This window comes from Schistocerca piceifrons, chromosome 3 (assembly GCF_021461385.2).
Source record: "Schistocerca piceifrons isolate TAMUIC-IGC-003096 chromosome 3, iqSchPice1.1, whole genome shotgun sequence".
NCBI lineage: Eukaryota > Metazoa > Arthropoda > Insecta > Orthoptera > Acrididae > Schistocerca > Schistocerca piceifrons.
The window spans coordinates 662,537,655-662,562,354 of NC_060140.1; the positions used below are offsets into that span (position 1 = coordinate 662,537,655).

A 24,700-nucleotide genomic window follows, 5' to 3' on the forward strand; every position below is an offset into this window, starting at 1 on the left:
GTAATGGAAACTGAAGAAAAGTTTGGACAAGAAATTAAAGTTCAAGGAGAAGAAATAAAAACTTTGAGGTTTGCTGATGACATCATAATTCTATCAGATACAGTGAAGGACTTAGAAGAGCAGCTGAACAGAATGGACAGTATGATAAAAGGAGGATAGAAGATAAACATCAACAAAAGCAAAACAGGGTAATGGAACGAAGTCGAATTAAATCAAGTGATGCTGAGGGAATTATAAAATGAAATGCTAAATGAAGAAGATGAATTTTCATATTTGAATAGTAACGAACTGATAATAGCCAAAGTAGAGAAGTTATAAAATGAGACTGGAAATGGAAAAATAAGCATTTCTGAAGAAGAGAAATTTACATATTAGGAAGTCTTTTCTGAAAGTATTTGTGCGGAGTGTAGTATTGTGTGCAAGGGAAAAGTGGACAGGAAACATTTCAGACAAGAAGAGAACAGAAGCTTTTGAAATGTGGTGCTACAGAAGAATACTGAAGATTAGGTGAGTAAATCTTGCAACTAATGAGGAGGCATTAAGTGGAATTGAGGGGATAAGAAATCTGTGGCATACATTAACTAAGAGAAGCGATAGGTTGGTAGGACACATTCTTAGACATTGAGGTAACATCAGTTAGAAATGTGTGTGTGTGTGTGTGGGGGGGGGGTTAAAACTACAGAAGGAGACCATGAGATGAATACAGTAAATAAGGACAAATGGACATAGGTTGCAGTGGCTACTCCGAGATGAAGAGTCTTGCATAGGACAGAGTAGTGTGGAGAGCTGTGTCTAACCAGTCTTCATAATGAAATCACAACAACAACAAGGCGACCCATGTCGACTGCAGTGTGATTATGAAGTGGATATGCAAACGACAGCTAACTCAAGACCAGACAGATCTCATGTAATGATGGAAAAGGAAATCGAGCACCAAGGAGAGGGGTTGTAAAAAGTCTCATGAAATCAGTTCGGTTCTAGAGTGTCACCGATACTCCAGTTGTCACAACTGTATGTAGGGAGGTAAAAAGAATAGGTGAAATGGTCGAGTGGCTTCTCACAAGTAACACATTTCGGTAGTAAATGCTAATTGATGCTTGTTGTGTAAAGAGTGTCGCCACTGGGCAGTGGATGGGTGGAAATGAGTGATTTGGAGTGACGAATCACACAATAACCTGTGTCAAAGTGACGGAAGGGTTTAGTTTTGGCGAAAGGTTGAAGAATGTTATCTACCAAAATATGTAGTGACAAATGGTGAACTATGGAGGAGGCTATGTTATGGCTTGGAAATGTTCCTGATTGTTATTTTGTGGAATTCTTATTGCGCTTAAGAAAACATTAAATGTGGAAGAGTACAGCGTTGTGTGATGTGTACAGTAGAGCAGCAGTTCAGAAATGTTTGTATTAGTACAATTTATCCTGTCATAAAGTAGCAACTTAGAGGAATAAGTTGGTGGGCAATAACTTTCCTGAAATGCACAGGCTTGTCTGAAGTCCTGAACTGAATCCAATGGAACACTTCTGGGATGAATTAATACATCGATTTCGCTCCAGGCCCCAGTGTGCAACATCACTACCTTCTCTGGTTTCGGCTCTTTAGGGAGAGAATGGGCTATTACTCCTCCACAAGCATTCAGACACCTTACTGAAAGTATCCTCACCGAATCCAATCCTTCATAAGCGTGAAGGGTGGACACAATCAACATTAATGACCACTAAAATGTTGAACTTTCTGCAAATGCTATTTCCAACAGCTGTAACTCATTTTTTGTATGCCTGACATGCAGATATTGGTCTATAATTACATCTACCGGTTTCAGTATTAGACCATCAACATGGTATAAATCATCAGTTATTAACGACATGCTTTTGCATCTATTATTATGGCAGTCTACCTAATTCTTGTCCCATTTAAATTGCTAATCAAATGCAGAGCCCAACTGGTTTTCTTTGCACAGATGATGGCGTGTCCAGTTTATAAATTAAGTGGTAATCGGATTTGTATACAGCTACAATAAGAGCACGTGTTGCCCCTAGCGTCTCCCGAATCAGTTGTACCACCCACAGGCGATAGAGTATATACATCTTCAATGATACCAAACAGGAGATTCGGTGCGTATAAAATCAAAGAATTTCGACTCCACAGTGTCTACTGCAGACAGCCGGACTTGTGTTTGTTTGTTTACAATTGGAGTAATGAGAAACGAGAAGCAGTTGCGACGTGTAGCGAATTTTGTTAGTGTACACATTAGAGAACGTGAATTTTATTAGCATTTATTATCGCATATGTTACATTGATTATCCCATCAAGATGTGAATAAAAACTGTTTGTTTACTTTCTTGCATGAGAATAAATGTATAATTCGTTTATTTATTTATTTATAAGTTATGATTTTAAAGGAAATACTTAAGTGAAAGTTAATTTAATGTTATTTCGTGTCCACCTAAATAGGGGATCTTTGAACACTACAAATACACAGCGTATTTGCTATATATATTTTCGCTGTCGGCGATTTGAAAAAAAAAAAAAAAAAGTGCATTACATTTACATTGTGTTTTATATTTTGCGTGTAGGTGCTGCGTGATAAACCCCCCCCCCCCCCCATTTCAACAATATTTCGTTGTAGGATATTTACTTGTAATAGGCAACAAAAGTCTCGTCCGAGAATGTTGAGCTGTCTGATACAACTTTAATTTACTGTGTAAATTTAGTTTGTATGACGAAATGTGCATTGAATATGGTGCTAACGTAGACATCATGCAATGTTACTATAACTTTGAGGTCAGAATGTAATATTTACACCCCACCCCCAGAATCTTGGTTATGGTGTCAGACTGATCTGTATGGTAGTCCAAGGTTTTTTTTGTTTTTATGATTTGTGTGTATTCATATGCTGATTTGAATATTGCTAGATATTATTTTGGTATTGATTATTTATATTTTAGTTTAATTTTGGGGTCTAGTGTAGCAGGGGATACAACCCGTCGGCTTTGGACAATGACGTCACAAGTCCCTAGATAGCAGTTTACCATTTTCGCTTTTGCTGTTATGTTTCAGTTTCGTTTTTTTACTGATTGCTTAATAAAGTGGATCTGTTTATTCTATCTCTTGAGATTTTTTTTTAAAAAGCCAAAAAACACTTATCAGCCACTGAAGGGAGCTACAACACTAAGAAGAATCGCTTCTCGATTGGCGACTTGTGACGTCAATGTCCAAAGCCGACGGGTTGTATCCCCTGCTGCACTAGTCCCAGATTGCCTATGTTGTTAGTTTTATTTAGGGATTATGATTTTTCTAATACTTTGTATTTCCCTTTATTGGTTGATTTTGGTTCTTATTATTTTATGTTTTTGTAAATTTGGCCTTTTTTTAGTTAAGATGCCAATATTTTTGGTTCATTTATGACTTCCTAAGGCCCATTTAGAGGCTCCTATTTCTGGTCGAATAATTCTTGCTGGTGTTTTATTGAAGCTAGGTGGTTATGGGAGGTCTGCATGGATAACCCTGTTAGCAAGAACAATGTCAGTGAAATATAAGATTCCAAGTTTAAGATCCATGTCGACATAGGAGTGTAATTGGTTATGGATATTAGTTGGTTATATATTTATACTCCAATTTTAAATTGTAATCCTAAGAACTCGTTGATGTAACTGACTTCTTTTGTGTTTCCTTGGAGTCTTATGCAGTGGCATGTAAAATCTTATCTGTTTGTAAGCCGCATCACTTCAAATTTAACACTCGAACTTTCAGTAGCTGTCTCTGCCATCGTTATGAGGAGTTAAAATCATTGACTGCCAGGACTGGCATGATATTCTCCTTGTGTTGTCTGATAGATTAAAGACCAATATGTGTGTTCATAATAGTGTAAAGCCTGCAAAAGAAGCTGGTTGTAGGATGAAATGTGCATTGGTGCCGAAGTAAATGCAAAGTTAATATCAACATTCGAAATTCTATTGAAAATATGCTTTGTTGCAAGATACTTTCTTAGTTTTCTGTATTGAAGGTCTGTCAGATTCTGTAGCTATAGAATTTGTTTCTGAGGTAGCCTCTCTCTCTTTTTACAATAGTATACCATAGAACTCTTGGGCTGGGAGAGGAACTGTGCTCAGTAGTTGGAAAAGCTTCCTTAGTTATGCCTGTCTACTAGAAGGATAGCAGATTTGATGCACAAAACTGGTATCTGGCATCTTTGACATCTATCTTTTGCAGAATTTTAAAACAGAATGACCTCCTTCATGCCATCCAGCATTAATTCCAAAAACATTGTTTTCTCAAAGCTCAACTAATACTTTTCTCACATGACATCGAAAAAAGCAATCAGGTAGATGCAGTAATTGTTGACTTCCTAAAGGCATTTGAGTCGTCATCACACCAATAATTTTTAACAAAAGTAAAATCAAATCTGTGTACTGGACTGGGATTTGAACCTTGGACCTTAGCCTTTAATGGGTTAGTGCTGTACCGACTGAGCTACTGTGAGGTGGGCGTGGATAACTCAGTTTGGTGGAGCACATGCCCCTGAAAGGCAAAGGTCCCACATTTGAGTCCCAGTCCAGTACACAGTTTTAATCTGGCAGAGAGTTTCGTATCATGGCACACTCTGATGTAGAGTGAAAATTCGTTGTGAAAAATAAATTAGTGTGAAGTATCAAACAAAATGTGTGACCAGACTGAAGATTTCTTGGGTGGAAGATGCAGTACATTATCTTAGATGGAGAATCATTGACCAGAAGTAGACATAACTTCTGGCATGCTCCAGGGAAATCTCCTCGCTTTTCGTGTTGTGTATTAATGACGTGGCAGACGATATTAATACACTACTGGCCATTAAAATTGCTACACCACGAAGATGGCGTGCTACAGATGTGAAACTTAACTGACAGGAAGAAGATGCTGTGATATGCAAATGATTAGCTTTTCAGAGCATTCATACAAGGTTGGCGCCGGTGGCGACACCTACAACATGCTGACATGAGGAAAGTTTCCATACACAAACAGCAGTTGACCGGCGTTGCCTGGTGAAACGTTGTTGTGATGCCTTGTGTAAGGAGGAGAAATACTTACCTTCACGTTTCCGACTTTGATAAAGGTCAGATTGTAGCCTATCGCGATTGCGGTTTATCGTATCACGACATTGCTGCTCGTGTTGGTCGAGATCCATTGACTGTTAGCAGAAATGGAATTGGTGGGTTCTGGAGGGTAATAGGGAATGCCATGCTGGATCCCAATGGCCTCGTATAACTAGCAGTCGAGATGACAGGCATCTTATCTGCATGGCTGTAATGGATCGTGCAGCCACGTCTCGATCCCTGAGTCAACAGATGGGGACGTTTACAAGACAACAATCGTCTGCACGAGCAGTTCGACGACGTTTGCAGCAGCATGGACTATCAGCTCGGAGACCATGGCTGCAGTTACCCTTGACGCTGCATCACAGGCAGGAGTGCCTGCGATGGTGTACTCAACAACGAACCTGGGTGCGTGAATGGAAAAACGTCATTTTTTCGGATGAATCCAGGTTCTGTTTACAGCATCATGATGGTCGCATCCGTGTTTGGCGACATCGCGGTGAACGCACATTGGAAGCGTGTATTCGTCATCACCATACTGGCATATCACCCGGTGTGATGGTATGGGGTGCCATTGATTACACGTCTTGATCACCTCTTATTTGCATTGACAGCACTTTGAACAGTGGACGTTACATTTCAGATGTGTTACGACCCGTGGCTGTACCCTTCATTCGATCCCTGCGAAACCCTACATTTCAGCAGGATAATGCACGACATCATGTTGCAGGATACAGAAAATGTTCGACTGCTGCCGTGGCCAGCACATTCTCCAAATCTCTCACCAATTGAAAATGTCTGGTCAGTGGTGGGCGAGCAACTGGCTCGTCACAATATGCCAGTCACTACTCTTGATGAACTGTGGTATCGTGTTGAAGCTGCATGGGCAGCTGTACCTGTACACGCCATCCAAGCTCTGTTTGACTCAATGCCCAGGCGTATCAAGGCGGTTATTACGGCCAGAGGTGGTTGTTCTGATTACTGATTTCTCAGGATCTATGCACCCAAATTGCGTGAAAACGTAGTCACATGTCAGTTCTAGTATAATATATTTGTCCAATGAATACCTGTATATCATCTGCATTTCTTCTTGTTGTAGCAATTTTAATGACCAGTAGTGTAGTAGTCTTGGGATTTTTGCAGGGGATGTAATTATCTGTAGTGCAGTACTAACTGAAAAAGCTGCACCAGCATTCAGAAAAATCTTTGTAAGATAGTAGTGCAAACATTGGCAGCTTGCTTTAAATGTTCAGAAATGTAAAACTATGTGCTTTACAAAACAAAAAAAAGAAATTTCCTATCACTCAATATCAGTGAGTCACAATTGAAGTCAGTCAACTCATACAGATACCTGTCGGATCCTCTTTACTGATGTTTCAGGTCAAGTCTGAAACCTGAACACTATGAAGAATACAGAATGCTGCAAAATGCCTTAAAATGCGAGTATCATGTATGCTAGTCCCTTTGTGTTCAGCAATATATTAGCTGTGTGATTCTGTGGAAGAACCTCTGTAGATGTGACATGTGGTAGATTGAGTCGGGCTTGAAGGTTTCTCATTTAACAAAAGTGGTTAAGACAACCATTCCTGATAGTTGGGAAATCCAGGTTCGAGTCCCAGTCTAGCACATATTTTCATGCGTCATAAATAGCTGTTGGCAATGTATGCTCACAATATGCAAATCTGTTTCGTAATGTTTACCACAGCTGTAATTGTCAGTGACAGTGTCTGCTCTTTAAGAGAAACATTCATGTTTTAATGACATTGTATTGTGAAGATACAGACACTGTACAAACAGAGACACTGTAACCATCAGTATCTTTCAGAAAGCAAATCACAAAGTTTCAAGATCCAGCATTAATGGAGGAATCTTGGTATATAATGAAACTTCTGATTACAGCATGCACAAACACATATATGCAGTTTTTCTTGCACACTCCATAAATTAATAAAACTGTAAGGAACCCTAATAGCGACACAACAGGAAGTACTATCTACCATACACTTCACAAGTGTTTTTGTTATGTTCCTTTTTTCCAGTGTACTGTAGATTTGTACAGCCATTCCTGATTTGGCAAATGATAGTGTTGCTGTATTTTGTGCAATGGAATTTATTTTGTTCTCCTCCAGCAGGTATTGTCCATTGTTGTGTTTATTGCTTGGGGTTATGTGATAGCTACTGGTTATTATATGTCAAACCGAAATTTAAGAAAAAGTCAGCTGATGTGTTAAATTTCTTATAATATTCAAAGTTATGGCATTTTCTGCTGATGCTGCTGCCTTCCAGGTGCAGGTAAGTTATTAAAATTATTATTTCTATTTTCTGTAAATAATTATGATTAACTACTCATTTTAGTCTCAAATTTCCCCCCTTTGTTTAAAATATAGATAATAGTTACATCATTGTCATTATGTTCAAATAATAGTTATTTTATTGTATAATCTGCATGTACTCCTGTATAGAACAAGGTTGTCCATCAGTCAAAATGTTAGGCTCTAATTTGGAAGGGTGACAGTTCATGTCCCTATCCAACCATACAGATTTAGATTTTCAGTGGTTTCTCTAAGTTACTGAAAGTGAAGACTGGGCTGGTTACTGTGAAAATGACTTGACCCAGTTACCCTCCTTGCCCATACCAGGTTTGTTCTGTGTATCTAGTGTTGATGGATTGTTGAACACAATATGATAGACTACTACGGAGATGGTGGTGGGGATAGGAGTAGGCCCTGCCTATGTGCATTAATTTTCATGGAGGAGCCATTAACATCATTGTGACATACAAAGAACCTCTTTGATAGTCTTTCTAAAACAGACATGATGTCCAACAATTGCTTCTGAACATAATGTTTTATCATTATGTAGGCTGTGCCTTCACATATAATACTAGTTCTCTGCCGTCTTCTGACTTCTGCTAGTGCAGGTGTAGAGAGCTGAACACTAGAAAATGTTTGCAGATTGTATGAAGAGAATATGCTACGGGGTGATTATACCTTTTCGGATCAGTGTAAGATGAGATAAGGAAAGGTACTTTGATAAAAGTGCACTGACAGTGTACTGTGGCATTTCTGTTGAATTCTGTTGTTGGTAACTGCTGGCTCCGTGAATGATGGGAAGTCAACACGACTTGTGAGTCTGTTGTCAGAAGTAAATCGGCATACTCATCTGTAATTTCCAATGGTTCATGAATGAAGGTAGCTGATATCTTGTTCCATTAAGTTACAATATAACTACAGGGTCAAAAAGAAGAGCTGCCAGAAGGTTATTGCATTGACCAACATATATTGTGCTGCACATTGGGCTATGACTGCAATCATATTTTCATGTGGATAATTTGTTGCCTTCAGCAATTACCAACCAAATTGTCACACTCCAACCTAACCTAGGCCTTGGAATTTGCTACTGGTCAATATGCCAGCTCATCATTACTTTGTATTACATCAGATTTTCTTCCTGGTCTCCATAATGAAAACAGATCAAATCACACATTCAGCCAAGAGGAATCATTAGAATCAGTGACTCTCAATGATAACCATTTATTATCATCCCATTAGTTACGACCAATGGAAACAAATTGCAATCGGCAACTCGTGGTGGAGTAAGCCTAGGACACTAGCTGGTCCTTTTTAACTAAATGAAGAGTTACACATAGTCCAAGTAAGACAGTATGGACCAAATAGTAAATAGGACTGCTGTGGTGTAATTTTTTGTATCATTAAGTTTCTACATCTACATCCATACTCCGCAAGCCACCTGACGGTGTGTGGCAGAGGGTACCCTGAGTACCTCTATCGGTTCTCCCTTCTATTCCAGTCTCGTATTGTTTGTGGAAAGAAGGATTGTCGGTGTGCTTCTGTGTGGGCTCTAATCTCTCTGATTTTATCCTTATGGTCTCTTCGTGAGATATACGTAGGAGGGAGGAATATACTGCTTGACTCCTCGGTGAAGGTATGCTCTCAGAACTTCAACAAAAGCCCGTACCGAGCTACTGAGCGTCTCTCTTGCAGAGTCTTCCACTGGAGTTTGTCTATCATCTCCGTAACGCTTTCGCAATTACTAAATGATCCTGTAACGAAGCGCGCTGCTCTCCGTTGGACCTTCTCTCTCTCTTCTATCAACCCTATCTGGTACGGATCCCACACTGCTGAGCAGTATTCAAGCAGTGGGCGAACAACCGTACTGTAACCTACTTCCTTTGTTTTCGGATTGCATTTCCTTAGGATTCTTCCAATGAATCTCAGTCTGGCATCTGCTTTACCGACGATCAACTTTATAGGATCATTCCATTTTAAATCACTCCTAATGCGTACTCCCAGATAATTTATGGAATTAACTGCTTCCAGTTGCTGACCTGATATATTGTAGCTAAATGATAAAGGATCTATCTTTCTATGTATTCGCAGCACTTTACACTTGTCTACATTGAGATTCAATTGCCATTCCCTGCACCATGCGTCAATTCGCTGCAGATCCTCCTGCATTTCAGTACAATTTTCCATTGTTACAACCGCTCGATACACCACAGCATCATCCGCAAAAAGCCTCAGTGAACTCCCGATGTCATCCACAAGGTCATTTATGTATATTGTGAATAGCAACGGTCCTATGACACTCCCTAGCGGCACACCTGAAATCGCTCTTACTTCGGAAGACTTCTCTCCATTGAGAATGACATGCTGCGTTCTGTTATCTAGGAACTCTTCAATCCAGTCACACAATTGGTCTGATAGTTCATATGCTCTTACTTTGTTCATTAAACGACTGTGGGGAACTGTATCGAACGCATTGCGGAAGTCAAGAAACACGGCATCTACCTGTGAACCCGTGTCTATGGCCCTCTGAGTCTCGTGGATGAATAGCGCGAGCTGAGTTTCACACAACCGTCTTTTTCGAAACCCATGCTGATTCCTACAGAGTAGATTTCTAGACTCCAGGAAAGTCATTATACTTGAACATAATATGTGTTCCAAAATTCTACAACTGATCGACGTTAGAGATATAGGTCTATAGTTTGCACATCTGTTCGACGTCCCTTCTTGAAAACGGGGATGACTTGTGCCCTTTTCCAATCCTTTGGAACGCTACGCTCTTCTAGAGACCTACGGTACACCGCTGCAAGAAGGGGGGGCAAGTTTGCTCAGATAATGACTAGTATGAATGTTTACCAAAATGACATCTTAAAACTAATATAATACAAAAGGAACAGAATGTATGATATGGTACTTTTGAATTCTTATGTGGCTCCTACTCTCATTCTCATGTAATTTTTTGTGTAGATAATGAAGGTATGTTGTAAAGAAATGATAGACGTCTTCATGTAGTCTCCGATATAACTCCAATGCCATCAAAATGCTTAAATACAGTTCTGTCACTCACTGTCTCTTCAGTAGTTACTATTTTATTCACGTAGTGCATGTTTCTTTATTACTTGCCAAATGGCTCTTACTGCAGGCTGATAGTGTTTAGCATGTCATTAAGTTTCATGTATAGAAAGTCATATTGAAGACTTTTATCACTGAGTAAAGTGGTACACTGATTAAGGCACTGGACTCAGATTTGGAGGATTGGAGTTTAAAATCCCATCTACCTACTTAAATTTTCCATTGTTTCTCTAAGCCACACATTTGGTGTCCAATTAAAACTTCTTGTCTGTGTCGAATGACATCTTTCTGTATAGTAGTGTTACATAAAGCACAATCTTTCTTCCACCCCTTTCCCGAGTACATTTCTGACTGGGATAAAATTCTATGTGAATTGATATGCATAATTTTACTGAAGGCAAACTGTATTTTCAGTAGAAAAAAGGTTACACGCCAGTATAAATTACTGAAGTGTAATAGTAAAATCAAACAATGGAAGATCCAGGATGGAATAGTGACAATACTATGACAAGGCTAGATTGCTACTCACCATACAGCAGAGCTGCTACGTCACAGACAGGCACGACAAAAATACTGCTAAACAAATAATCTTAAAGCCAAAAGACCTTCTTCCAAGGTAGACAACATACACACATGCACACTCATGCAAATGCAACTCGCACACACATGACCACTGTCGGGTTGCTGAGACCAGTAATAAGATTATTCACCCACCCCCTTCTGAGCTCTCTCTCTCTCTCTCTCTCTCTCTCTCTCTCTCTCTCTCTCTCCATCTCTAATGACCTCGTCGACGGGACGTTAAACACCACTAACCTAACCCCTCTCTCTCTCTCTCTCTCTCTCTCTCTCTCTCTCACACACACACACACACACACACACACACACACACACACACACACACAAGCGCAACTCACACACATGACTGCAGTCTCAGGCAACTGAAACCACACACACTGCAAGCAGCTGCACCATTGCATGATGGGAGTGGCGACTGGGTGGGGGTAAGGAGGAGGCTGGAGCGGGGAGGGGAGGAATAGTATGGTGGAGGTGGTGGACAGTGAAGTGCTGCAGGTTAGACTGTGGGCAGAGAAGAGGTGGGAAAGTGGAGGAGGAGTTGTGGAAAAGGAGAGAAATAAAAAGACTGGGTGTGATGGAATGACAGCTGTGTAGTGCTGGAATAGGAACAAGGAAGGGGCTGGATGGGTGAGGACAGTGACTAATGAAGGTTGAATCCAGGAGGGTTACTGGAACCTAGGACGTATTGCAGGGCACCTACTTGACACCATCCTATGCTAACCTATTCATGGGCCATCTAGAGGAATTCCTCCTAAAAACCCAGAATTCTAAATCCCTCACCTGGTTCAGATTCATCTTTGCTATCTAGATTGAAGGTGAGGACATGCTATTCACATTCCCCCAAAACCTAAACAGCTTCTCCCTCATTTGCTTCACCTGGTCCTACTCAACCCAACGAGCCACCGTCCTAGATGTTGACCTCCACCTCAAAGATGGCTACATTAGTACCTCTGTCCATATCAAACCTACTAACCAACATCAATACCTCCACTTCGACAGCTGCCACCAAGAAGTCGCTTCTGTGCAGCCTAGCCACCCATTTCCGTCACATCTGCAGTGATGAGCAGCCCCTCTTGAAATATACTGAGGCTCTCACTGAAGCCTTAACTGACTGTAATTACCCTCCCAACCTTATACAAAAACAAATCTTCCATGCCTTATCTTTCCAGCCTCCCACCACCTCCCAAAGTCCCACCATCCAACCACAGAGGAGCATTCCCCTCATAACTCAGTAACACCCAGGACTGGAGCAGCTGAATTACATTTTCCGTCTGGGTTTCGATTACCTCTTGTCACGCCATGAAATGAGAAATGTTCCCACAGTGGTATTCTGCCATCCATCAAACCTATACAGTATACTTGTCCATCAATACACAACCCCTGCTCCCAACACATTGCCTCCTGGCTCATACCCCTTAATAGACCTAGGTGCAAGACCTGTCCCATACATCCTCCTACCACCACCTACTCCAGTCCGGTCACTAACATCACCTGTCCTATCAAAGGCAGAAGTACCTGTGAAACCAGTCATGTGATTTACAAGCTAAGCTGCAACTACTGTGCTGCATTCTATATAGGCATGACAACCAACAAGCTGTCTGTCTGCATGAATGGCCACCGACAAACTGTGGCCAAGAAACAAGTGCACCACACTGTTGCTGAACACACTGCCAGACATAATGTCCTTCATTTCAGTGACTGCTTCACAGCCTGTGCCATATGGTTCCTTCCCACCAACGCCAGCTTTTCTGAACAAACCAAATTCTTACATATTCTTCCATTTATGCTTCTTTGACTTTTGTTTCTGTCAGTCACGCCACATTCCTTCCCCGTCTCTTCATTACTTGTATTTCCGTCACATTCTTCTTATGTTCTGACTCACTCCGTCTCTTGTGTATGTTAGTGCTAGTGCCCTCAGTGTGACTTGTTCTGCTTCTCATGAACTAATACAAGCTCTGCTTCTAGTACTTAACTACTACCGCTTTCCACTATTGATGCTATAGTGATTTCTAAGCATTGTATCCCATACTAAGTGTAAGTCTTGTTTTAAATACATGTGTTGTTATGTGAACACAATGTGAAATATGTAGAATTCCTGGTCAGGTATGAAAGCTCGAATCTAGGCAAAATAAATAGAGCAATTAATAATAACTTATACATATTTCATGTGTATAAAATTTTAAAATTTAATTGTATAACTAGAATATAAATTTGTGGGTAAGATTCACTTTCATACAATTTTTGAAAGCCCTTTCTCCTTTTATTTTTAAAAAATCTGATGAGTAATAAATTAAACAAGCTTCCAGCTTCACCAGTAACACATGTTTCTAGTTTGAGGACTCTATATGTTACACAAGAACTTTTTGTTCCTCTTGTCTTATAATCACTTATGTCCTTGGTGAGGACATGTCTGAAAGAACAGATGCCAGTGGCGACCGTGCAGCTATTTAGAATGAAATTACACTTAAATCAATACCATTATCTGCTGACGGGTGTTGATATACATCAACAGGGACAGTTGAAAACATGTGCTCCGACCGGGACTTGAACCTGAGATCTCCTGCTTACATGGCAGACACTCTGTCCATCTGGCCCACCGAGGGCACAGAGGATAGTGCGACTGCAGGGATTTATTGCTGGCACGCTCCCCGTGAGACCCACATTCTCAACTTACAGTCCACACACTACATTCGTAGTGTCCCCGTCAGAGAGCAAAAGAAAAGAAAAATCTCAAATAGAACAAGGCAACTATTAAGGAGAAGATAAATGTCAGGCAAACAATCATAGATACATGAAAATAAAATTAAAATTAGAAGACTTTTTTATGCCTGTATATTTCAAGAGAGAAATCAAAAACACAAACAGTTGATAATGAAAGCAATGACATTCTGTAAATAAAACCAGGCGAGATTTATGAAGTCATATTACTGATAAAGAGAGTAAAGACATCTGCACGTGTTGTTTCAGTAAAAGTGGTTGAATTTAGGGACACATAAAGTAAAAGGAGTTTGGAAAGTTATTTACCCAATGACTGTGGAGGAAGACAATCCACTGTATCTGAAACAATGCTGTAACTGTTCCGTTTCAAAGAACAGAAGCTATAGACACATCAACCTTCACTGTGTAATGTGCAAGATACTTGGTAGACTGTACAGCCTGCATAGATAAAAATGTTGGATTTTAGTAAATCAAAGGAAAAGTTCAGAAATATTTGTAATGCTATGAGCCAGCTTCACTTTATCAAGAATTCATGGATTTTGAGGTGGTTTTTGAACCAGTTTCAACAAAATTTGTACTTTTCCAGAAAAAAAACATTGATGTTCGTGGGCTGAGGAATGTCTGTATCAGAACACAGCTTCCACTAGACTGCGTCAGGACAGTGGGAAATTCAGAACTGAAGAACAGCTGGACAAGTAAATTCCATGTCACTATACTTGTCTCAGAAGCACTGTGACGCATTTCCAGATCTTAAGATGGAGGAGGTCATTTGTTACTGAATACACATCTGAATCACTTTCATGCTGCAGATGACCAGTGTGCCTGTAATACAGATAAACTTCCAACATCTAAGGAATGAAGAAGGGAGCAAGTTTGAAAGTAGGTATAAAGATCTGCTACAGTAATATATACTTCACACATTGAAAAGAAAATAGTACAAATCAACGATGAACTTACAGAACTGGTTGATGAATCTTTTTTTTTCTGAAATTGAACATGACAAGATGGACAAGGAAAGAAATAAACAGAAGTGTGTTTTTGGTAATGAACCATTCAAAAACTGAGGAAAGCTCAGCAAACAATGGAGAAATGCATGCTGGCAATTACTAGGAGAAACATGAATACAAACAAATGTACCAGCAATTAAAGACATAATTATGACTGTAATGAAACAGAAATGTGGGTAGACAGGACATGTAACCTGGAAAAGAGAAGGCAGATGTTTGTTGAGTTCCATGAAGTTAGAGACTGGGAAGTGGGCGGATGGAATTATAAAATACACAAGAGAAGGATGGATGTGTGGAGCTGAAGACTGTAATGAATGGAAAAGTGTAGAGAAATATCTTCATTCAGCAGTGGATGCCATATGACCAGCCATGGTGATAACATTTTACAAAGAGATTGCAAAATTTATTTGTTTGTGTTTCTGTAATACATTGTTCTTGTTTTAAGTATTAATACCTGTTTTAGATATCTAGTTCTGGGATATCTACATATTACAACTGAATATTTCTCATGTGTTCTAATGAGCTCATAGTACATTCACTCCCCCCCCCCCCCCCCCCCCCCCCCAAATGAACCATGGACCTTGCCGTTGGTGGGGAGGCTCTTGCGTGCCTCAACGATATAGATAGCCGTATTGTAGGTGCAACCACATTGGAGGGGTATCTTTTGAGAGGCCAGACAAACGTGTGGTTCCTGAAGAGGGGCAGCAGCCTTTTCAGTAGTTGCAGGGGAAACAGTCTGGATGATTGACTGACCTGGCCTTGTAACACTAACCAAAACAGCCTTGCTGTGCTGGTACTGCGAACGGCTGAAAGCAAGGGGAAACTACAGCCGTAATTTTTCCCGAGGGCATGCATCTTTACTGTATGATTAAATGAGGATGGCGTCCTCTTGGGTAAAATATTCCGGATGTAAAATAGTCCCCCATTCGGATCTCCGGGCGGGGACTACTCAGGAGGACGTCATTATAAGGAGAAAGAAAACTGGCATTCTATGGATCGCAGCGTGGAATGTCAGATCCCTTAATCGGGCAGGTAGGTGAGAAAATTTAAAAAGGGAAATGGATAAGTTAAAGTTAGATATAGTGGGAATTAGTGAAGTTCGATGGCAGGAGGAACAAGACTTTTTGTCAGGTGAATACAGGGTTATAAATACAAAATCAAATAGGGATAATGCTGGAGTAGGTTTAATAATGAATAAAAAAATAGGAGTGCCGGTAAGCTACTACAAAAGCATAATGAACGAATTATTGTGGCCAAGATAGACACAGAGCCCACACCTACTACAGTAGTACAAGTTTATATGCCAACTAGCTCTGCAGATGATGAAGAAATTGATGAAATGTATGATGAGATAAAAGAAATTATTCAGATTGTGAAGGGAGACGAAAATTTAATAGTCATGGGTGACTGGAATTTGACAGTAGGAAAAGGAAGAGAAGGAAACGTAGTAGGTGAATATGGATTGGGGCTAAGAAATGCAAGAGGAAGCCGCCTGGTAGAATTTTGCACATAACTTAATCATAGCTAACACTTAGTTCAAGAATCATGAAAGAAGGTTGTATACATAGAAGAACCCTGGAGTTACTAGAAGGTTTCAGATAGATTATATAATGGTAAGACAGAGATTCAGGAATCAGATTTTAAATTGTAAGACATTTCCAGGGGCAGATGTGGACTCTGACCACAATCTATTGGTTATGAACTGTAGATTAAAACTGAAGAAACTGCAAAAAAGGTGGGAATTTAAGGAGATGGGACCTGGATAAACTGAAAGAACCAGAGGTTGTAGAGAGTTTCAGGGAGAGCATAAGGGAACAATTGACAGGAATGGGGGAACAAAATACAGTAGAAGAAGAATGAGTAGCTTTGAGGAATGAAATAGTGAAGACAGCAGAGGATCAAGTAGGTAAAAAGACGAGGGCTAGTAGAAATCCTTGGGTAACAGAAGAGATACTGAATTTAATTGATGAAAGGAGAAAATACAAAAATGCAGTAAGTGAAGCAGGCAAAAAGGAATACAAATGTCTAAAAATGAGATCGACATGAAGTGCAAAATGGCTAAGCAGGGATGGCTAGAGGAGAAATGTAAGGATGTAGAGGCTTATCTCACTAGGTGTAAGATAGATACTGCCTACAGGAAAATTAAAGACCTTTGGAGAAATGAGAACCACTTGAGGACAATATTATGGAAATGGAAGAGGAGGTAGATGAAGATGAAATGGGAGATACGATACTGCATGAAGAGTTTGACAGAGCACTGAAAGACCTAAGTCGAAACAAGGCCCCAGGAGTAGACAACATTCCATTAGAACTACTGACAGCCTTGGGAGAGCCAGTTCTGACAAAACTCTTCCATCTGGTGAGCAAGATGTATGAGACAGGCGAAATTCCCTCAGACTAAAAGAAGAATATAATAATTCCAATCCTAAAGAAAGCAGGTGTTGACAGATATGAAAATTACCGAACTATCAGTTTAATAAGTCACAGCTGCAAAATACTAATGCGAATTCTTTACAGATGAATGGAAAAACTGGTAGAAGCCGACCTCGGGAAAGATCATTTTGGATTCTGTAGAAATGTTGGAACACGAGAGGCAATACTGACCCTACGACTTATCTTAGAAAATAGATTAACGAAAGACAAACCTATGTTTCTAGCATTTGTAGACTTAGAGAAAGCTTTTGACAATGTTGACTGGAATACTCTCTTTCAAATTCTGTAGGTGGCAGGGGTAAAATACAGGGAGCGAAAGGCTATTTACAATTTGTACAGAAAGCAGATGGCAGTTATAAGAGACAAGGGGCATGAAAGGGAAGCAGTGGTTGGGAAGGGAGTGAGACAGGGTTGTAGCCTCTCCCCGATGTTATTCAATGTGTATATTGAGCAAGCAGTAAAGGAAACAAAAGAAAAATTCGGAGTAGGTATTATAATCCATGGAGAAGAAATAAAAACTTTGAGGTTCGCCGATGACATTGTAATTCTGTCAGAGACAGCAAAGGACTTGGAAGAGCAGTTGAACGAAATGGACAGTGTCTTGAAAGGAGGATATAAGATGAACATCAACAAAAGCAAAACGAAGATAATGGAATGTAGTCGAATTAAGTCGGGTGATGCTGAGGGAATTAGCTTAGGAAATGAGACTTAAAGTAGTAAATGAGTTTTGCTATTTGGGGAGCAAAATAACTGATGATGGTCGAAGTAGAGAAGATATAAAATGTAGACTGGCAATGGCAAGGAAAGCGTTTCTGAAAAAGAGAAATTTGTTAACACCGAGTATAGATTTACATGTCAGGAAGTCATTTCTGAAAGTATTTGTATGGAGTGTAGCCATGTATGGAAGTGAAACATGGGCGATAAATAGTTTAGACAAGAAGAAAATAGAAGCTTTCGAAATGTGGTGCTACAGAAGAATGCTGAAAATTAGATGGGTAGATCACATAACTAATGAGGAGGTATTGAACAGAATTGGGGAGAAGAGGAGTTTGTGGCACTGCTTGACCAGAAGAAGGGATCGGTTGGTAGGACATGTTCTGAGGCATCAAGGGATCACCAATTTGGTACTGGAGGGCAGCGTGGAGGGTAAAAATTGTAGAGGGAGACCAAGAGATGAATACACCAAGCAGATTCAGAAGGATGTAGGCTGCAGTAGGTACTGGGAGATGAAGAAGCTTGCACAGGATAGAGTAGCATGGAGAGCTGCATTAAACCAGTCTCAGGACAGAAGACCACAACAACAACATCATCAACAACAATTAAGACCAGCTGTGATCTTGTGTTCAGCATTAGCTAGCGCTAATTATAAACATTAACTGCCAGCTGATGATGAACCTTCTGGTTCAAAACTGGCAATGGCACTATTTGGTTTTAATAACTAGCCTTACTAATAGTGAGTGGTTTTCTTTTTTAAATTTTTTTGTGAAAATTAAACTGTAAATAAACATTTGGTTCTGTTTCTGAACTGTACAAACATTGACGCAATTGCTTATGCTTAATACACTGATATATTTTTGTTTAGGAACGACTGAAAGCCTTATATCATCTTGTGCATGAGATTGAAGAAGAAAGAGTAAGGAGTGAACATAACCTTAATAACATATCTAAAGCACATGACAAAATAAATCAAGAAGAAAAAGTTTCTCCATATTACCAGGTAAAACGTGCTCTTTTTAGTAACATCTGGGAACCGTTTTGCTTGTGTACTTGTATTCAATTGCTGTTTATCAATGGTTACAATTCGTGTCATAATTTGACCATTTGGAAATTTATTCCTTATTGTATCATTTATATCGAAATAAACGTGAAAATTACAGCATACAATGATGTTGTCAATTCTGCAGCTCTGCAATGAAATGCGTGTTGTGCCCATCTTATTATGGGCTTTCAGAGGGAGACATGCATGCATTTATCATTGTCAGATGTAGAAGTAACTTGCAGGTGTGCCCCAGGGAAATGTGTTACGACCTTTGCTGTTCATATTGTATATTAATGACCTTGCAGACAATATTAATAGTAACCTCAGACTTTTTGCAGATGATACAGTTATCTATAATGAAGTAATGTCTAAAAGAAGCCCCATAAATGTTCACTCAGATTCCAATAAGGTTTCAAAGTGGTGCAAAGATTGGCAACTCGCTTTAAATGTTCAGAAATGTAAAACTGCACTTCACAAAAAAAAGAGAAAAAAAAAGAAAGAAAGGGCAGTATCCTATGACCATAATATCAGTGAGTCAATATTGGAATCACCCAATTCATATAAATACAATGTAACACTTTGTAGGAGTATGAAATTGAATGATCACATAGGCTCAGTTGTAGGTAAAGCATGTGGTAGGCTTCGGTTTATTGGTGGAGTACTGGGGGGAGTGCAGTCAATGTACAAAGTAGATTGCTTACTAATCACTTGTGCGACTGGTCTAGAATATTGCTCAGATATATGGGACCCATACCAAATGGGACTAACGGGGATATTGAACCTATACAGAGAAGGTCAGCACAAATGGTCACAGGTTAGTTTGATCCATGGGAGAGAGCCACAGAGATGCTGAAGGAACTAAGTTGGAAGACTCTTGAAAATAGATGTAAACTATCCTGAGAAAGTCTGTTTACAAAGTTTGAAGAACTGGCTCTAAATGATGACTCCAGGAATATACAACAACCCCCTACAAATTGCTAACAATGCGTATAAGATTAGAATAATTACTGCACACACAGAGGCATTTAAACAATCATTCTTACCTTGCTCAATACGTGAATGAAATGGGAAGAAACCATAATAACTGGAACAATGGTTTGCAGAGAACAGATTTAAATGTTGATGTAGATTATCTCCTGATAGTTTCGAACATCGGCCTTTAGGCTATATATATTTAAGGCATTCAATTAGATTTAATCCAAAATCCCTCCCCCCCCCTTTTTTTATTACATAATTTCAGTGTAGGGATAGCAAAACTAACGATATTAGTTCAGCTCATACGGTGTAGGGCATGTCAAACATTAAGGTAAATAATTTTTCATTACAGTTGCAGTTTCCCAAACTAATAAAACACTTACATCAGTAGTTTGCAATGCAAGCTTATTTCAGTGAAATAAAAAGTAACTGCAGATTGACCTTGCCCCACGTCGTGAAACACTAAGATTTTAAACATTTTGCACCTTGATTCAGAAGGGAAGAAACTGAAAATTATGTTCATTAACACAGAAAACAAACTGCAGATATAGACCATTTGCAATTCTGCACTTTCTTATGTTTTTCACCTTGAGATCTATGCAAATAACATATACTAACAAGAACGTTCACTGCTTTCGTAATGTGCATGTTTCATTTGTAACATTCGATTCTGAATATGATTTGTAATCCTTCTGGTGACCTTAGTCCAGTATCTTGTGGAAGCAGAAATATGGTCTGATTTCCGAATACCAAGCAACAACACACAATATATGTGCTAATCAAATCATCAGCTGTCATGAACTAATAGAGCTGTTTCAGAATCCTGAAAATAAAAAAAAAATGCTAGGAGAATGAAGGGCATTATGGTATGTAGTCAGAGCTGCTAGAAGGCAGCCTGTGACTGACTGTCAGAAGATTAATGGCATGTCTACCATGGAAGATTATGCTTAAATTTTCTTTAACTGGTTTAGCCCTTATTTAGACTTTAATACCCTACCCATCCCATCCCCTCTAGTTTTGTATGATCGCTCAGAGGTGCAGGATACTGCTAATACTCAATATGTAGACAGGTTTTGCTGATCCTTTATCTCCCACCATGTAATCTGTATACTTGATCATAGATTATCTGCATTCGTTGATGGTAATGACCTTGTAAACTCCACACACATCTTTTCAATGGAGTTAGGGGCTAGTTACTTCAGCACAAAGGGAAGAAGTTTTATTCTTCGCTGTTGTTGGAACCAGTTCTCGATAGCTCTGATGCTATGAATGAGATCCTGTAAATAAATTATCATGTGTTAAATTTCAAATATTATATTTCTGACTAATGCTGTGAATTTTTAATTTTGAGACTGTGGAAAAAATTGGACCCCTGCAATGACTGTGTCGTCTAAGCAAGAGGTTTAAAAGTCGTACTTGGAAAAGAGTTTTCAGATTCCATGATACTTCAGTGAGTGCAGCAGACAGAAAAACATGAGCACATGAGGAGGGTTGGGGATTGCGATCAGAGTACGGAGTGAATGAAGATGTAGTTTAAGATACCAAACATCTCACATTGGTAGGCTTTCATTCGGAACATATTGTCCTCAGAAAACAGACAAGATTAATTTAAAACAGCCTCAGGTTTTGTAATGCTGAGATATTCAACTGTGTCTGTTGTTAGGCTGGCCTGTTTGGGGTCTAGCATTCAATAAAAGCCATGTAAAGTGTTACTTTTTTTATTTTCGTTGATGTTAGAATTTTTGAATTTCTGTTAGATTCTGTTTCGTGGCTGCAAACGGTATTCTGCTTCACCTTTTCAGTTCAATAACTAGCCTTTACTTTATTTTTTTCACTCTCTTCCCACTCACAAAGATACAAGAAATATACAGATCTATTTTCAGGCGGAGATAGTCTGTGCGAACGTCACACATATTCAGTCACTTAATATGCTGCATTTACTGAAGGCAGCCATGGCCACCAGTGTTGCCTCTTCGTACCTTGTGTGAATGCCGTCACTCATGACTTATCGTTCTTTTTATATATATGCATAAATAGAAGGGTAATAAACTGTAACTGAAATAAGTCAGACAGTGCTGAGGCAATTAGCCTAGGGAATGAGATGCTGAGGTAGATGAGTTTTGCTATGTGGGCAGCCAAGTATGAGATGGCTGCAGAAGAGAAACGGTTATAAAAGGTAGACTGGCAAAACCAACAATAGCTTAAGAGATAAACATGCTAATATCAAATATAAATTTGAGTGTTAGGAAATCTTTTCTAGAATGATTTTTGTTGGTTTTACTGCTATTGTTTAATGCTGTAGGTTGTTTTCAGTACACACAAACACTAGCCCTAGCTAGGATTTACACATTATCTGAGTTACAGAAATGGAAATAATGTTATTAGAGTATTATTCAGTATTCTACTCTTTTTAGACACATTGCCACACTGCATATCCGAAATTTGGAGAGTACAGTGTCTCATGTTGTTGTTGTTGTTGTTGTTATTGTTGTTGTGGTCTTCAGCCCTGAGACTGGTTTGATGCAGCTCTCCATGCTACTCTATCCTGTGCAAGCTGCTTCATCTCCCAGTACGTACTGCAGCCTACATCCTTCTGAATCTGCTTAGTGTACTCATCTCTTGGTCTCCCTCTACGATTTTTGCCCTCCACGCTGCCCTCCAATACTAAATTAGTGCTCCCTTGATGCCTCAGAACATGTCCTACCAACTGATCCCTTCTTCTAGTCAAGCTGTGCCACAAACTCCTCTTCTCCCCAATTCTATTCAATACCTCCTCATTAGTTAAGTGATCTACCCATCTAATCGTCAGCATTCTTCTGTAGCACCACATTTCGAAAGCTTCTATTCTCTTCTTGTCCAAACTATTTATCGTCCATGTTTCACTTCCATACATGCCTACACTCCATACAAATACTTTCAGAAACGGCTTCCTGACACTTAAATCTATACTCGATGTACAGTGTCTTCTCATATATATATATATATATATATATAAAAAACAAAGATGAGGTGACTTACCGAACGAAAGTGCTGGCAGGTCGATAGACACACAAACATACACACAAAATTTAAGCTTTCGCAACAAACTGTTGCCTCATCAGGAAAGAGGGAAGGAGAGGGGAAGACGAAAGGAAGTGGGTTTTAAGGGAGAGGGTAAGGAGTCATTCCAATCCCGGGAGCGGAAAGACTTACCATAGGGGGAAAAAAGGACAGGTATACACTCGCACACACGCACATATCCATCCACACATACAGACACAAGCAGACATATTTAAAAACAAAGAGTTTGGGCAGAGATGTCAGTCGAGGCAGAAGTGTAGAGGCAAAGAAGTTGTTGAAAGACACGTGAGGTATGAGTGGCGGCAACTTGAAATTAGCGGAGATTGAGGCCTGGCGGATGACGAGAAGAGAGGATATACTGAAGGGCAAGTTCCCATCTCCGGAGTTCGGATAGGTTGGTGTTGGTGGGACGTATCCAGATAACACGGACGGTGTAACACTGTGCCAAGATGTGCTGGCTGTGCACCAAGGCATGTTTAGCCACAGGGTGATCCTCATTACCAACAAACACTGTCTGCCTGTGTCCATTCATGCGAATGGACAGTTTGTTGCTGGTCATTCCCACATAGAATGCATCACAGTGTAGGCAGGTCAGTTGGTAAATCACGTGGGTGCTTTCACACGTGGCTCTGCCTTTGATCGTGTACACCTTCCGGGTTACAGGACTGGAGTAGGTGGTGGTGGGAGGGTGCATGGGACAGGTTTTGCATCGGGGGCGGTTACAAGGATAGGAGCCAGAGGGTAGGGAAGGTGGTTTGGGGATTTCATAGGGATGAACTAACAGGTTACGAAGGTTAGGTGGACGGCGGAAAGACACTCTTGGCGGAGTGGGGAGGATTTCATGAAGGATGGATCTCATTTCAGGGCAGGATTTGAGGAAGTTGTATCCCTGCTGGAGAGCCACATTCAGAGTCTGGTCCAGTCCCGGAAAGTATCCTGTCACAAGTGGGGCACTTTTGTGGTTCTTCTGTGGGGGATCTGGGTTTGAGGGGACGAGGAAGTGGCTCTGGTTATTTGCTTCTGTACCAGGTCAGGAGGGTAGTTGCGGGATGCGAAAGCTGTTTTCAGGTTGTTGGTGTAATGATTCAGGGATTCCGGACCTGAGCAGATTCGTTTGCCACGAAGACCTAGGCTGTAGGGAAGGGACCGTTTGATGTGGAATGGGTGGCAGCTGTCATAATGGAGGTACTGTTGCTTGTTGGTGGGTTTGATGTGGACGGACGTGTGAAGTTGGCCATTGGACAGGTGGAGGTCAACGTCAGGGAAAGTGGCATGGGATTTGGAGTAGGACCAGGTGAATCTGATGGAACCAAAGGAGTTGAGGTTGGAGAGGAAATTCTGGAGTTCTTCTTAACGGTGAGTCCAGATAATGAAGATGTCATCAATAAATCTGTACCAAACTTTGGGTTGGCAGACTTGGGTAACCAAGAAGGCTTCCTCTAAGCGACCCATGAATAGGTTGGCGTACGAGGGGGCCATCCTGGTACCCATGGCTGTTCCCTTAAATTGTTGGTATGTCTGGCCTTCAAAAGTGAAGAAGTTGTGGGTCAGGATGAAGCTGGCTAAGGTAATGAGGAAAGAGGTTTTAGGTAGGGTGGCAGGTGATCGGCGTGAAAGGAAATGCTCCATCGCAGCGAGGCCCTGGACGTGCGGAATATTTGTGTATAAAGAAGTGGCATCAATGGTTACAAGGATGGTTTCTGAGGGTAACAGATTGGGTAAGG

The 24,700-nt window shown here is 40.2% G+C and overlaps 1 protein-coding gene across 5 annotated transcripts in view; it reads left to right on the forward strand.

Annotated features, from left to right (window-relative positions):
• Positions 1-2,132: 2,132 nt before the first annotated feature.
• Positions 2,133-24,700, forward strand: part of LOC124789631 (SAGA-associated factor 29) — a 60,240-nt gene continuing 37,672 nt past the window's right edge. The window contains exons 1-3 of one of the 5 annotated variants that reach the window (XM_047257053.1): positions 2,133-2,235; positions 7,203-7,362; positions 18,765-18,899. In XM_047257053.1, the coding sequence (XP_047113009.1) occupies positions 7,324-7,362; positions 18,765-18,899 (174 nt within the window). In that variant the 5' untranslated portion in view covers positions 2,133-2,235; positions 7,203-7,323. Of the gene's footprint in view, positions 2,236-2,291; positions 2,314-7,199; positions 7,363-18,764; positions 18,900-24,700 lie in introns of those variants that run through there. The other 4 variants (XM_047257052.1, XM_047257051.1, XM_047257054.1 and 1 more) reach the window with 4 other exon arrangements.